The following is a 16,333-nucleotide window of genomic DNA, read 5'->3' on the forward strand; positions in this document are numbered from 1 at the left end:
GCCACCAAGTCCTAAATTGTGGAAGGCAAATCAATTGCCTTCACATGCTGTGAATATAACCATAGTATCATAGTATCAGTCAGGGTTGGAAGGGACCACAAGGATCATCTAGTTCCAACCCCCCTGCCATGAGCAGGGACACCCCACACTAGATCAGCCTGGCCACAGCCTCATCCAGCCTGCTCTTAAACACCTCCAGGGATGGGGCCTCAACCACCTCCCTGGACAACCCATTCCAGGGCTTCACCACTCTCATGGGGAAGAACTTCCTCCTCACCTCCAGCCTGAATCTCCCCACCTCCAGCTTCATTCCATTCCCCCTAGTCCTAGCACTACCTGAGATCCTACAAAGTCCCTCCCCAGCCTTCTTGTAGCCCCCTTCAGATACTGGAAGGCCACAATGAGGTCACCTGGGAGCCTTCTCTTCTCCAGACTGAACAGCCCCAACTCCTTCAGTCTGTCCTCACAGGAGAGGTGCTGCAGCCCTCTGCTCATCCTCGTGGCCCTTCTCTGGACACCTTCCAGCAGAGAAGAAAGAAACATACTGGGCTGCAAAGCACTGTGAGAATTGGACTGGGAGGCTCTCCCCCATCTGGGGTGACTCAAGAGTTTGCTTCCTAACCAGACAAAACATCAGGATAAAAACCCCAAACATAAACTTAGAAACCCCAATGGCAATAAAGGGACAGAAAGACAAAAACTGAACAATGAAAATGTGTCATTAAAATTGCACATGGGAATAATGTTTCCCTTTTGCCACATCTCATGAGAGCTGATGGATTGCTAATTACCCTCGTTCGACCCATAATTTACTTGAGTCCTCTTCAAACACTTTTCCTGCTCCTATTGTTAAAGATGTTCACAAGAATCTCTCAGAATATTTCCTCTGCCTGACCTGTTCTTTCCTCACCACCCTTTCCCACCACCTCCTTTCCCTTTTTCCTGTGTATCTGCTTCTCATTTCCTACCAGTAAGCACTGGATCATCCCACAGAGACACAGAAGAATTGACGGGTTCCTTCATCCTTCCTTTAAAGGATTCTTGACTAATATATCCATTGTATGTGCTAATTAGCCCATCCTGGGGAGACTTTTATGCTGCTTTCCTGTTTATCTATTCCTGAAGGAATATTGGTGAAACTTTTGATATAATGTACCAAAAAAACCAGTCTTTAAAGAATGATTTCCTTCCTCGACTCTCCACGAGCAATGTGGGAATAAAGCACTCACAGCACTTGGAATGGGATGCCTCCTGCTGCCCTGTCCCTATGTACACTGTTCATTTTAGGGATCTCTTTCTGCCATAAGAAACAAACTGGATAGGCCACACCTTGAGTCCTGTGTCCAGTTCTGGGCCCCTCCGTTTAGGAAAGATGTTGAGTTGCTGGAAGGTGTCCAGAGAAGGGCAAGAAAGCTGGGGAGGGGTTTGGAGCACAGCCCTGTGAGGAGAGGCTGAGGGAGCTGGGGTTGCTTAGCCTGGAGGAGACTCAGGGGAGACCTTATTGCTGTCTACAACTGCCTGAAGGGAGGTTGTAGCCAGGTGGGGGTTGGTCTCTTCTCCCAGGCAACCAACACCAGAACAAGAGGACACAGTCTCAAGCTGTGCCAGGGGAAGTTTAGGCTGGCTGTGAGGAAGAAGTTCTTCACAGAAAGATTAATTGGCCATTGGAATGTGCTGCCCGGGGAGGTGGTGAAGTCACCATCACTAGAAGTGTCTAAGAGGAGACTGGAGGAGGCACTTAGCGCCATGGTTTAGTTGATTAGATGGTGTTGAGTGATAGGTTGGACTTGATGATCTCAATGGTCTTTCTCAACCTGGTTAATCCTATCCTCCTCTAATCCTATCCTATGCTATTCATTGCAGCAAGACCTGGGAGAGGTGAGGGAAGTAGGCAGCAGAGCAGCACACCTGGCAGACTGAACCTGTGTTGCTCACCAGCTAATAGAAGGGGCACAAGCCCCACACAAAGGTGCTTGTCTTGACCCTGAAATAGCAAACTGGAAGCAGAACAGAGATCTGATAACACATGAAACACAGAAAGAAAGCATCAGAAAAGATGGATGGATCTGTATTGTCCTCCAGATCTGTGAAAGGAAACAGAGTTTGAGGTGGTCAAGCAATATCCCTTTCAGATGGCTGCAGCTATTTGAAGACTAAAACAGCTGCAGCTAAACCACCCAGCAACATGGGCTTTGTGCAGACTTGCTTTAGCTGTGGCTTCTGACCAGACATTCTTGCTTTCTCCTGCTCCCTGCAGCCTTCCAGCCACCTGCTGTCACTTTCAGCTCTCTGCTGCTCTATATATTCTTAATCTCTCCCAAGTCCTGCCTACATTTTTTTGCAGGGAAGATGAAACTGGAATTTTCCAAGCCAAGTTTTCAAACAAAGCAAGTTTTGTGTGAGCTGCAAGGCCAGTAACCTTTTTTTCATCTCCTCTTGAGCTGAGTTTTAGACAGGGGAAGTGAGCTTAAAGATAATCATAGAATCATAGAATCAATAAGGTTGGAAAAGACCTCAGAGATCAGCAAGTCCAACCTGTCACCCAACACCTCATGACTAACTAAACCATGGCACCAAGTGCCATGTCCAATGCCTGTTTGAACACCTCCAGGGATGGTGACTCCACCACCTCCCTGGGCAGCACATTCCAATGGCTAACAACTCCCTCTGTGAAGAACTTTCTGCTCACCTCCAGCCTAAACTTCCCCTGGTGCAGTTTGAGACTGTGTCCCCTTGTTCTGGTGCATGTTTCCACATACAAGAGAGGATTGATAAATACAACACTTAATGCTCACACTGAGAAGAAAAAGGAGTCATCCTTCTTTCCCTTCACTGCCCCATGAAGGACATCAGCATGTCACAGCAGGATATTATGTGGGGGTGCAGCTATTATGGTGGTGGAGGAGTAGCTAAAAATGTGGCAGCTACAAAACCAGGGCTGAGTTAGTTCTGCTGCTCACAGAGCAGCTACAGACTATAGAGCTGAGGTGTGTGTGGGGAGAGCAGTCCTGCAGCAGGGTCTGTGGGGTGAGCCTATAAGAACATGCCTCCTGCTGGGGTCACTTTAAGCCAGCATCCCAGCACCAGTACAGCATCCCAGCACCAGTACAGCATCTCCACCTGCAGCACCCTTTCACCCACTCCATGGCCCTACAGGCTAAGCACAGCCTCTGTGTGTGCACAGGGTGTCAGAACAAGACTTTCCCTGGGCACTAGAAACACAACCCTCAACTTGCTGCAAGACAGCAAGAGCAGAGAGCTCACTAAGACAAAGCTTGTGGTCAGTATGAGACCTGGAAAAGCAGTTATTTTTATGGCTACATATATATATATCTGCATATTTATATAAAAGCTGCCTGCCTGAAGGAAACTGCAGCAGGTTTGCAGAACTAGCTCCCAGCAGAAGGAACTGTCAGTTGAATGAAAGTCTTGTTTCAGACTGGTACAGGCCAGCCACAGTTGTGCCTAGCAGGCCAGCCTGCTTATCACATTTGTTCCCAGGCAGGAAAGCTTGAGCTGGCAAGCATGCATCTGCTTTCAGCATAGCTCTCTTGCTTCCTTATTTGCTTGACTTGGCCCAAGGTCCTCTTCCCTCATTCAGAGAATCACACAATGACAGGGGCTGGAAGGAACCTCCAGGGCTCATGTAGTCCAATCCCACTGCTAAAGAAGGTTTGCCTAGAGCCTGTTGCACAGGAATGAATCCAGGCAGGTTTTAAAAGTCTCCAGTGCTCTGGCACCTACACCAGAAAGATGTTTCTATTTATGTTCAAGTGAAACCTCTTGTGTTCTAGTTTGTACCTGCTGCCCCTTGTCCTGTCACTGGGCATCACTGACCCATCCTCCTGACCTCCATCCACCCTTCAGGTATTTATAAGCATTGACAGATCCCCTCTCAGTATCCAGGCTAAAGAGCCCCAGGTCTCTCAGCCTCTCACAGCTCCTTTCCTGTGCCTGATGCCAGCCCTGTTTAGTTTGTTGGCCAGAAAGCAGATCTGCAGGGGCAATCCAAACTCTTTATTTCCCTCACTCTGTTGCTGTTGAGGCCTTCTACTGAATTGGAAAACAAATCAAAACAAATCATGGGAGAGAGAAGGTGACTATTAAGGTTTTTAATAAGGTGTTCTGGCAAGAATCTAGGCTGCCCTGGATCAATTCTCTACTCCAAGATAGCTCTTCCTAAGCACTTCACCTATTCCTACCTCAGGAACTCACCTAGGCTCTGTGCAGAAGAGTACAGAGGAGGCACAGATAGGCACTCAGAGGCAAGAGTCTTGGTTTTTTTAAGCTCCTGCTGAAACTGTGCCTGGCAAGCTCACCAGGCTGGAAAGAAGCATGCTCCCTTTTCTTCCCTGGCACCCTCTCACTTGCAGCCAAGCAGTTCCCATGAAGACAGGGCTAGACATGAGATTGTGACTAATTGGTATCAATGGTGAAGTAACTGTACTCCACAGCCTGGGGCAGGGGAGAAGCCTTGGCAGCTCTTCAGTTCAGCTCCACCCTAGCCAGAGCTGGAAGTCCACTTCTCTGATGCAAATGGAGGCTACTGCAAGATAGGAGGACTTTGACTGTAATCTGGAACCAGGCTCTGGTTCTGTGGCACTGCCTTTTCCTGCCTGCCCCAAGCCTTCTTCCTCCATGTCAAGAGAAGTGGGGACTTTGAAGTGTGAGAATCACCTGTTTTCTGTGCTCAGAAGAAACACTAAGAACTGAAATACAGGGAACATAAATATATCAATACTTCTACCTGCTCATTATTAGCACAGGAAAAGAGATTCTCCTTCAGAGACTTCTGGGTTCCTCTTCCACATTGTGTAAAACCTCCCCTTCCATTAGTACTCCTATATTCAAGGGCCACAGAAGGGAAAACAGAAGAACAGGAAGTCTGAGAGTCCTGCCAAGGGACAGGACCACACACAAAGCAGCTGTCAGGATCGGGTGTGCTCACCTGAGCAGCAGACACATAAATGTTGTGAGGATTTCCTTCAACAAAACTTGTGCTTCTAACGAGCTGAAGTGACCCAGGACTCCTCAGGCTTGCATTCACGCAGGGGCACATCTTTCACAGTCCCAGGGCGCTTTGAGACCATGCTCACGGGGTGAAGAAACATCTGCTGAGACTAGGAAATGTTCATTGAATCATAGAATCAGTCAGGGTTGGAAGGGACCACAAGGATCATCTAGTTCCAACCCCCCTGCCATGGGCAGGGACACCTCACACTAGATCAGCCTGGCCACAGCCTCATCCAGCCTGGCCTTAAACACCTCCAGGGATGGGGCCTCAACCACCTCCCTGGACACTGAGAGGGATCTGTCAATGCTTATAAATACCTACAGGGTGGATGGAGGTCAGGAGGTGGTGGAGGACAATCCCAGCTTATAAAATGCCTAACAGTGCTTTTGTGGAGGTCTCAGGTTCTTTTGGTAACAAACACTATGTCAAAAGCAAAGCATGCTTCACACAAAGGCATGCCAGATTTTTTTTCCACCACTTGAACTATTAGACAGTGCAATAAACTCCAAAGGGAGGTGGTGGATTCCTCTCCATTAGACAGTTTCAAGGCCCAGCTTGACAGGGTGCTGGGCCATCTCATTTAAAATATATTCTTACCCCAAAAGGTTGGACTAGATGATCCTTAAGGTCCCTTCTGACCTGGTATTCTATGAATCTCTATTATGTGAAAAATTATTCCTAGGCCTCTTCACAGAGAGACTTTTCAGGCACACCACTGGCAATTCCACAACAGCAAAGCTGGGGCTCCAGCAGCTGCATGGCTCCCAGCCAACCTGCACATCCTTGCTTCCTATAAGGTGCCCTTTAATTTTATTCCCCCCCACACACCCTGTATCTAGATTTGTCTATTTATCTCATTCCACATTTAGGGTTTTACAGACCCAGAAAAACCCTGTGGAATGGGCAGCAGCCACACTCCTGCCTGCACTTTCATCTTGTCTAAAGAGAACAGGCATCCATAGAGCTGTACATGCTGCCCCATGGTCTGCCCTAAGAATTGGACTGATAAAGCACCACAGTGAGAGGCAGCATGTGTGCTGTGCTGTAAAACACCTTAGGGAAGCAGGCTTGATGCTGTGCATAAGACAGCAGAGATTTTGCAGCTTTGAGGCACTTCCCTGTCTGAGGTCATAGAATCATAGAATCAATAAGGTTGGAAAAGACCTCAGAGATCATCAAGTCCAACCTGTCACCCAACACCTCAGGACTAACTAAACCATGGCTTCAAGTGCCACATCCAATCCCCTCTTGAACACCACCAGGGATGGTGATTCCACCACCTCCCTGGGCAGCACATTCCAATGGCCAATAACTCTTTCTGGGAAGAATTTCTTCCTAACATCCAGCCTGCACCTCCCCTGGTGCAGCTTGAGACTGTGTCCTCTTGTTCTGGTGCTGGTTGCCTGGGAGAAGAGACCAACCCCCACCTGGCTACAACCTCCCTTCAGGTAATTGTAAAGAGCAGTAAAGTCTGCCCTGAGTCTCCTGTTCTCCAGGCTAAGCAACCCCAGCTGCCTCAGCTTCTCCTCACAGGGCTGTGCTCAAGACCTCTCCCCAGCCTCATTGCCCTTCTCTGGACACATTCAAGTGTCTGAATATCCTTCTTAAACTGAGTGGCCCAGAACTGGACACAGGACACAAGGTGTGACCTTACCAATGCTGAGTAGAGGGGCAGGCTATTTATCATCTGCTTAGTATTTCCATACCAAACCCCAAAAAAGACAACACATAGCACCATGTCCTTCATGTGGCTGAAGAATAATTAATGACAATGACAGTGGAAACAATCCTAACCCCAAGGAAAGCCCCTAGAATTTTCCTGAAAAAAAAGAAGAGGGGAGAAAAAAAAGAAGGGGGGAGAAAAAAAAGAAGGGGGGAGAAAAAAAGGAAGGGGGGAGAAAAAATGGAAGGGGGGAGAAAAAATGGAAGGGGGGAGAAAAAATGGAAGGGGGGAGAAAAAATGGAAGGGGGGAGAAAAAATGGAAGGGGGGAGAAAAAATGGAAGGGGGGAGAAAAAATGGAAGGGGGGAGAAAAAATGGAAGGGGGGAGAAAAAAAAGAAGGGGGGAGAAAAAAAAGAAGGGGGGAGAAAAAAAAGAAGGGGGGAGAAAAAAAAAGAGGGGGGGAGAAAAAAAAGAAGGGGGGAGAAAAAAAGGAGGGGGGGAGAAAAAAAAGAACGGGGGAGAACTAAAGGAAGGGGGGAGAAAAAAAAGAAGGGGGGAGAAAAAAAAGAAGGGGGGAGAAAAAAAAGAAGGGGGGAGAAAAAAAAGAAGGGGGGAGAAAAAAAAGAAGGGGGGAGAAAAAAAAGAAGGGGGGAGAAAAAAAAGAAGGGGGGAGAAAAAAAAGAAGGGGGGAGAAAAAAAAGAAGGGGGGAGAAAAAAAAGAAGGGGCAGGGAAAGAAGGGGCAGGGAAAGAAGGGGCAGGGAAAGAAGGGGCAGGGAAAGAAGGGGCAGGGAAAGAAGGGGCAGGGAAAGAAGGGGCAGGGAAAGATGGGGCAGGGAAAGAAGGGGCAGGGAAAGATGGGGCAGGGAAAGATGGGGCAGGGAAAGATGGGGCAGGGAAAGATGGGGCAGGGAAAGATGGGGCAGGGAAAGATGGGGCAGGGAAAAGAAGCTTTGCTCTTGAAAAAGCAGCTCTGCTCTTGACCTGTTTCTTGCTGTTGTGTTTACCCTGGTTTGGAGCCAAGTGGTTCTTCTGCTGACACTTAAGACAAAAAAAAAGGAGGAACATGAAAGGCCTGGGGCAAAGAAAGGCAAGGAGGAAACCCAACCAAATGTTTAACTTGCAAAATCAGAGTCACTGGCAGTAAAACACAGTGCAGGGCTAAAGCCCTGCGGCGAGGCGGCAGCAGAGCGCGGGGACGGCAAAGGAGATTTTTAGCGGGAACCAGGAGGGGGCTGGGGGTGGAGAAAAAAAGGTGGCAAGGGGGGGACAAAAGGCTGGGGGGGAGGGAACAACAGGCGTGTGGGGGGAGAAGAAAGGCGGGCGGGGGGGAAGGAAGAGGAAAAGGCGGGCGGGGGGGAAGGAAGAGGAAAAGGCGGGCGGGGGGGAAGGAAGAGGAAAAGGCGGGTGGGGGGGGAAGGAGGAGGAAAAGGCGGGCGGGGGGAAGGAAGAGGAAAAGGTGGGCAGGGGGGAAAGGAGGAGGAAAAGGCAGGCGGGGGGGGAGAGGGGGAGGAAAAGGCGGGCGGCAGGGGGGAAGGAGGAGGAAAAGGCAGGCGGGGGGGGAAGGAGGAGGAAAAGGCGGGCGGGGGGGGAGAGGGGGAGGAAAAGGCGGGCGGGGGGGAGGGGGAGGAGGAAAATGTGGGCGGGGGGAGGGGGAGGAAAAGGTGGGCGGGGGGAGGGAGAGGAGGAAAAGGCGGGCAGGGGGAAGGACGGGCAGGATCTGCATTCTAAGGGGTTTTGGCTGGGTGTCCTCTGCAGGGAAGGAACAGATACCTAAGCATCGCCTCAGAGTGCAGGGTTTATTGTCCATCGTCAGTCACAACATGATGGTTACTTGAAAAAGTCCAATAAAAAGAGTATGAAAATGAGTATTAGAAGCCCAGCCAACCCATTTCAGGTTGCTGTTGTACCAAAGGGAGCACGCTTCAGTGCGCAGCAGATCGGGAGTCCGAGTTCAGCCTCCACCAGGCACTGTGTCTCGCAGTCTCTAAAGCCTCCTGTCCTCAGTGTATCTAACAGATGCTTGTTTGCCTGGCTGAGCTTGTAACCTTGTGTAAGACTGATGTGGGCACACGGTGGAGTGTCACAGCAGCACGTGCACTGCAGAAACTCACTCCCAGGACTTTCCATAGAGGCCTGCGTGGCACAAGTACAATAGGCCTGTGAAGCGTCTCACACTAACGCTGACAGGAAAGCACGACAGGTACATCTGGAGAGGGAGGCTATTATGGTCTAATTGTGGTACATAAAAATCATGGTGTGAAAAAAAGTGAGATGTGAGTGCGTCTTCCTTCACATAACGTGCATTGACAATGCAAACCAACCTTCTTCTTTTTGCTTTTCCACCTGCAAAAGAAGAAACCAGCTGACATTCATACATCACAGCTTGCCCACAGACTTACTAGCTAGGGCTGGCTTATGTAGGACTGCTGCATGTCAATTCAGAATCATAGAATCAATAAGGTTGGAAAAGACCTCAGAGATCATCAAGTCCAACCTAACACCCAACACCTCATGGCTAACTAAGCCATGGCTTCAAGTGCCACATCCAATCCCCTCTTGAACACCTCCAGAGATGGGGACTCCACCACCTCCCTGAGCAGCACATTCCAATGGCCAATTACTCTGTCCGGGAAGAACTTTCTCCTCACCTCCAGCCTAAACTTCCCCTGGCACAGCTTGAGACTGAACTCTGTCTCATGATTTCGCAGTCTTACCTTTGGTCTTTGGCTGACAGAAGTTAATTTCATGTTTTCTGACGTGGCACTTAAGGGTGAACAAGGTTTGCTAGAGTCTCCTGCAGACCTGAGGACATTCAAAAAGACATTGACAAAGTGAAAAATAGAAGTGGCTACTAGAACCATGTCTCAGATCCTGATTTAGGACTCCGTATTGATAGTCTTCAACAACACACCCCCTGCCTTATAGAATAGAATAGAATCAACCCGGTTGGAAAAGACCTTGGAGATCATCGAGTCCAACCTGTCACCCAACACCTTCTAATCAACTAAACCATGGCACCAAGTGCCTCATCCAGTCTCTTCTTAAAATCCTCAAGTGATGAGGACTCCACCACCTCCCTGGGCAGCACATTCCAATGGGCAATTACTCTTTCTGCGAAGGACTTCTTCCTAACATCCAGCCTAAACCTCCTCTGGCACAGCTTGAGACTGTGTCCTCTTGTTCTGGTGCTGGTTGCCTGGGAGAAGAGACAAACCCCCACCTGGCTACAACCTCCCTTAAGGTAGTTGTAGAGAGCAAGAAGGTCTCCCCTGAGCCTTCTCTTCTCCAGGCTAAGCAACCCCAGCTCCCTCAGCCTCTCCTCACAGGGCTGTGCTCCAAACCCCTCCCCAGCCTTCTTGCTCTTCTCTGGACACCTTCCAGCATCTCAACATCTTTCCTAAACTGAGGAGCCCAGAACTGGGCACAGGCCTCAAGGTGTGGCCTAACCAGTGCTGAGCACAGGGCACATTGCAGGTATTTCAAATACCAAGAATGGAAATTGTGAAAAAGCTACTGGACCTCTGTTCCATTTCCACAGAGTTGAGCATAATAAAGTCAGGGAAAGTCCATGAAGCCAAAGAAAAACACAGCAAATTTTCCACTGTATTTATGTTCCACTCTATGGGGAATCAAGACACTGCAGAAATTAAGTAGTAAAGGCTTAACTTTTACCTTCTTACACTGGTCATGCTGGCAGGGGAAACACAATCTTCTTTAGAGCTGTCAGCTGCCACAGGAACAGACACTTCAATTGCTCTCCTTGCATTTTCTAGGCAATAAACAATAGCTTGATTCTGATGGGAACACAGCAACACTGCACAACATTCATTGGGGTTTTCCACTTTTCGAGAGACATTAATGCTTCCCAATTGCACAGAATATTCAGAGTGGACATAAAACATCAGGCTGAACAGCAACCCCATAGCCACTCTCTGAAAATAATGTTGGAAGATTCTTAGACCATGGGCACTGTGCACAGACACAGAACATTTTTTCCATGGATAAATCTGGGGCTTGGCAATTACAGGCTTGGACTCCTCTGATTTCTCTACTTTGTTCCTTTAAGATTTTACCTGTTGTGCTGAATCATATTACACCAGACACACAAGTGTTAAAAATGTTCCCACTGAACAAGTCATGGCATGTGCACCTACACGGTCTCTCCTCCCTCTCCTTCCTCTCATAGAATCAATAAGGCTGGAAAAGACCTCAAAGATCATCAAGTCTAACCTATCACCCAACACCTCATGACAACTAAACCATGGCACCAAGTGCCACATCCATCTTGAACCACATCCAGGGATGGTGACTCCACCACCTCCCTGGGCAGCACATTCCAAGGGCTAACAACTCTCTCTGTGAGGAACTTTCTCCTCACCTCCAGCCTAAACTTCCCCTGGCACAGCTTGAGACTGTGTCCTCTTGTTCTGGTGCTGGTTGCCTGGGAGAAGAGACCAGGCCCCACCTGGCTACAACCTCCCTCCAGGTAGTTGTAGAGAGAAGAAGGTCTCCCCTGAGCCTCCTCCAGGCTAAGCAACCCCAGCTCCCTCAGCCTCTCCTCACAGGGCTGTGCTCAAGGCCTCTCCCCAGCCTTGAGAGAGTGATTGCCCATTGGAATGGGCTGCCTGAGGAGGTGGTGGGGTCGCCGTCGCTGGGGGTGTTCAGGGCGAGGCTTGACAGGATGCTTGGTTGTATGGTTTAGTTGATTGGGTAGTGTTGGATGATAGGTTGGATTTGATGATCTCAAAGGTCTCTTCCAACCTGGTTAATTCTATTCTATTCTATTCTATTCTATTCTATTCTATTCTATTCTATTCTATTCTATTCTATTCTATTCTATTCTATGGACATGTTCCAGCATCTCAACATCTTTCCTAAACTAAGGGGCCCAGAACTGGACACAGGACTCAAGGTGTGGCCTAACCAGTGCTGAGTACAGGGGCACAATGACTTTCCTGTTCTTGCTGGCCACACTATTCTATTCCTGATGCACGCCCCTCAAGTCAACAGGATGCTGGGTTGCATCAACAAAAGCATCACCATCAGAGATAAAGAAGTCATTATTTCACTCTAATCAGCTCTTGTCCAGCCACACCTGGAGCACTGCATGCAGTTTTGGTCCCCACTATACAAAAAAGATGTGGACTGCCTGGAAAGCTTCCAGGGAAGAGTGACAAGAATGATCAGAGGACTGGAAGCTGTATGAGGAAAGGCTGAGAGAACTGGGTTTGTTCAGCCTTGAGAAGAGAAGGCTTAGGGGAGACCTTATTACCATGTACCACTACGTAAAGGCTGGCTGCCAAGAGGATGGAGACTCCCTTTTTATGAGGAGTCACATGGAAAAGGCAAGGGGTAATGGGTACAAGTTACTCCTGCTGAGATTCAGATTGGACCCAGAAGAGAATTTTTCACCATGAGAATTTAGACACAGGAATAATCTTCCAAGGAAAGTAGTGGATTCCCCTACACTGGTCAGTTTTAAGACACAGCTTGAGAGAGTGCTGGGCCATCTTATTTAAACTATACTGTTACCTAGAAACATTGGACCAGATGATTCTTGGGGTCCCTTCCAAACTGGCATTCTATGGAGTCCATTATGGAGTCCTTCCCTTTATACATCAGCTGTGGTTTAGGGAAGGTGAAAGCACATGTGTACATGCTCATATACAGTTCTGCCTGTAATTAGATAGGCTCCACAAGAAGATACAGCAACCATCCCCAGATGGAAAGTATTTTTGTTCAGAGCAGCAGATGGCAGTTAATCTATGAATCTGGAATCAGTGAGGATATACCATTTGCAATTTAAGAAGGATATTGAGAGGGAGCTTTGGTTGGTTAGCCTGGAGAAGAGGAGGCTCAGGGGAGACCTTACTGCTCTCTACAACTACCTGAAGGGAGGTTGTAGCCAGGTGGGGGTTGGTCTCTTCTACCAGGCAACCAGCACCACAACAAGAGGACACAGTCTCAAGATGCACCAGGGGAAGTTTAGGCTGGAGGTGAGGAGAAAGTTCTTCCCAGAAAGAGAGATTGGCCATTGGAATGTGCTGCCCAGGGAGGTGGTGGAGTCACTGTCCCTGGAGGTGTTCAAAAAGGGATTGGATGTGGCACTTGGTGCCATGGTTTAGTTAGTCATGAGGTGTTGGGTGATAGGTTGGACTTGGTAGTCTCTGAGGTCTTTTCCAACCTTATTGATTCTATGGTTCTATGACTGGAAGCCTTGGGTTTTTCTTTCTACTGGCACTAGCAATAACTCAGAAAGGCAGTCTGATGGAAAGAGCACCCACAAGAGCAAAAACTGAAATGTGGTTGATAACTGCATAGTCCCTCTGCTAGGAATTTATGGAGCAGGACATCAATACTTAAGTCTTTTCATAAAAGATTCTCCATCAGAGGGGACTGACTGAAAAGCCCAGTTCTGCCCATCAGGGCCTATGTAACAGAACTCTCCTCTGCAGCCAAAGAAATAGCAAAGAACAGCTTTACCATGAAGCATGATAGTTGCAGAAGACTAATTATTAAAGAAACTAACTTTAGGAGAAGTTTGCCTGGTGTATTTTCAGCTCTCTGAAGTAAGGAGTACTTGCACCAGACAGTTATTAACAGCAAGTGTAGAATCATAGAATCATTTTAGTTGGAAAAGATCTTTGAGTGCAACCATTATCTAACTCTGCCAAGGCTGATGCTAAACCATGTCCCTCAGCACCACATCTCTGCATCTTTGAAACACCTCTAGAGATGAGGATTCAAGCACCTTCCTGGGGAGCCAGTTCCAGTGTTTGAGAACCCTTTCAGTTGAGAAGTTTCTTCTAATAGCCAGCCTAAACCTCCCCTGGTGCCACTTGAGGCCATCTCCTCTCATTTCCATCACTTGTTACTCTTACTGCTGACCCCAACCACTGATAAGTCAGATAAGGACAGAGAACTCTCAAAGGCAGAAAAACCTTGTATTGGGTTTTGCTTCTCCTGAAGCTGGGTACTTACCAGTACAATTTAGGGATGAAGACAAACCAGGAGATACCATGGGAGGGACTGCAGCAGTGGCAGCTAGTTTCTGCTGGTCTATTAGCTGCAACAGCTTATCACGTGCTTCTGTGCTCTGACGGTTCAGCTCTGCTATTCTCTCCTCCAAGCTCTTCGACACCATGAGGTGAGTCTACTTGGATAATTACTTCCAATTAGAAACCTACATTTTGCACCTTCCAAGGAGAGCATGCAATACCTTTCAAGAAATTCTAGGCATGTAATTTTCAAACTGAAAGTAAACTTAACTGTACCCCACCTCCTGTGAAAAACCTGGTTTTAGCTCTTGGACTGTCCTGTACCGAGGTCCTTAGCTGACTAAACACAGCACTATTTTAAACTGCACTTCCCACAAATGGGAAGAACCATCTATTTTCTGTATCACTTAAGGCAAACAAACTCAATCCTAACCATCCAGTGATTCATCATAGAATCAGTAAGGTTGGAAAAGACCTCAGAGATCATCAAGTCCAACCTGTCACCCAACACCTCATGACCACTAAACCACAGCAGCAAGTGCCACGTCCAATCCCCTCTTGAACACCTCCAGGGATGGTGACTCCACCACCTCCCTGGGCAGCCCATCATAATTAAGAAAATAGTCAGAGTGTGGAGAAGACAGAGCAGGCTGGGTGGGATGTTGAGCAACCTAGTCTAGAGTAGGAGGTGTCCCTGCCCATGGCAGGGGGGGTTGGAACTAGATAATCTTTAAGGCTCTTTCCAACCCAAATTCTTCTATGATATTTCTGCTAGGAAGGACATTGAGACACTTGAATGCGTCCAGAGAAGGGCAGTGAGGCTGGGGAGAGGCCTTGAGCATCATCTTGTACAACAAAATGACTAAATATGGCACAACACAATGGGGAAAGTGTCAACACTCTCAGCCAACATTTGACATGAGGAAAGCTAAAAACCTTAAGGACCCTTAACTGAACACTAATTCAGCCACTGATGGAATAAAAGCAAGCAAACAGCAGCAAGGACATGGTTAAGGTAATTCTGTGGTGTTCACTCACTGGGGTGCCACTGAAGAGCTGCCTAGTAGCAGATTCAAGTTCCAGTGTGAACTGAAGCCTTCAAGTGGTCTCCTTCCCAGAGACTGTAGGATTTTCACCACACAGCAGGACTGACATGACAGACCCAACTAGCACATACACTATTAATCAAGTATTTGCAAGAGATGTACCTGCACTTTAATCTCAGGGGGTTTGGGGTCACAGTAGCAGAAGAGATGTATGGTATGGGCTTAAATATGTATTTTACATGCATGACAGGAACCTGTGGCACTTGGTGCCGTGGTCTAGTCATGAGGTCTGTGGCGACAGGTTGGACTTGATGATCTTTGAGGTCTCTTCCAACCTTGGTGATACTGTGAGGGTTGGTGCAGTGCTTTCACTGTAAACACTACCCAAGCTGCAAGAGATATCCTTGATCATGTTGCAACCACATCTCTTTTTGCAGCATAATCTTACCCTAAACTTACAAATGTGCTGCACACTTCTCAAGAGGTTGTACACAACATAGGCCCAATACAAAAAACTACTGTTGAGCCCCCCCAGGGAATGATAACTATCACAAGCCTCCAAGCAAATGAATGGCAAGGTAGTGATTTTGCTACTCCTTTCCTTACAACAACTGGAGAGAAGCATCAGCAAGCTATGGGAAAGCAGATCAACAGAAGGGGGACAGCAGCCTTCCCTTCCTGTCAAACTCTCACCTGTCCGTGTGAAGAGTCTGGACTAGGATTGGCATTCTGTAACGAGCCTGGCTGATGTAGGCAGTCACTTGTGTCATCAGAGAAGCCTCTGAATTTGCTCAGCTGAGCTTGAATTAGAGAGTTCTGCTGTGTAAGCTCAGCTATCTGTCCCAGCAGATCACTGTTACGAAACAACTCTTCAGCTGTGCTGTTCTTCCTAGTGTCACCTGCACAGGACAGACTGACTTTCTCGTGGGAACTCTCCAAGCCTTTATCTGCAGGAAGAATTGGTTGCCTTTGAGAGATGAGAGTCTTCTTCTCAGCTGTGCTCTGTGTTCTCAGAGAGGAAGATGAGATCCTTTCCTTGCATGGCTCTCTTTCAATGTTTTCAGGAGGCTGAGAAGTGGCTGTGAACATGGCAAGAAATGAAAGAACAGTAAGGAAAGAGATGTGATCCACCTTAAGGACAATAGCAATTACTTTATAGCATCAGGCTAGGAGTAATCCAGTATGAATTGCAACATCTAGTCTGAATGGTGCTCTGGCAGGGGGGTTTGGAGAAGATGATCTTTTAAGGTCCCTTTTAACCCCTAACATTCTCTCTGTGTGCTACTGATCAAAACACTCTCTGCAAGATGCTGCTGCAAGAACTCTCCAGGTTCAGTATGTCCTATTGCAGTCTTACATTTAAATGATTTCATTAAAGGTCAAGAGTCAAGTCAGAGAGAAGAAGATAAAGAGTTTTGAATGCCTCAGCTGATAGATCAAACACTATTTCTTAGTCAGTCCTCCATTCTCCAAAAGCCAGTTACCTTACCTAATGAGCTGTAAGCCCGCCTTTCAGCTCTGGTATTTATCTTGGGCTGCTCACAAAACTGTTTTGAACACAAAAAGAAACCAATGCAAGACTTTTGCCATAGTAATAAATTAGCTATTTAC

General features: G+C 47.7%; 1 protein-coding gene across 1 annotated transcript in view; it reads right to left on the reverse strand.

Moving 5' to 3' along the window:
• Positions 1-8,942: 8,942 nt before the first annotated feature.
• Positions 8,943-16,333, reverse strand: part of SPICE1 (spindle and centriole associated protein 1) — a 29,337-nt gene continuing 21,946 nt past the window's right edge. The window contains exons 13-17 of the mRNA XM_054163330.1: positions 15,416-15,801; positions 13,660-13,831; positions 10,351-10,447; positions 9,393-9,480; positions 8,943-9,021 (exon numbers count right to left, since the gene is read on the reverse strand). Coding sequence (XP_054019305.1) covers positions 8,968-9,021; positions 9,393-9,480; positions 10,351-10,447; positions 13,660-13,831; positions 15,416-15,801 — 797 coding nt within the window. The 3' untranslated portion in view covers positions 8,943-8,967. The remainder of the gene's footprint in view (positions 9,022-9,392; positions 9,481-10,350; positions 10,448-13,659; positions 13,832-15,415; positions 15,802-16,333) is intronic.

The sequence above is a fragment of the Dryobates pubescens genome, chromosome 8, assembly GCF_014839835.1.
Source record: "Dryobates pubescens isolate bDryPub1 chromosome 8, bDryPub1.pri, whole genome shotgun sequence".
Taxonomy (NCBI): Eukaryota; Metazoa; Chordata; class Aves; order Piciformes; family Picidae; genus Dryobates; species Dryobates pubescens.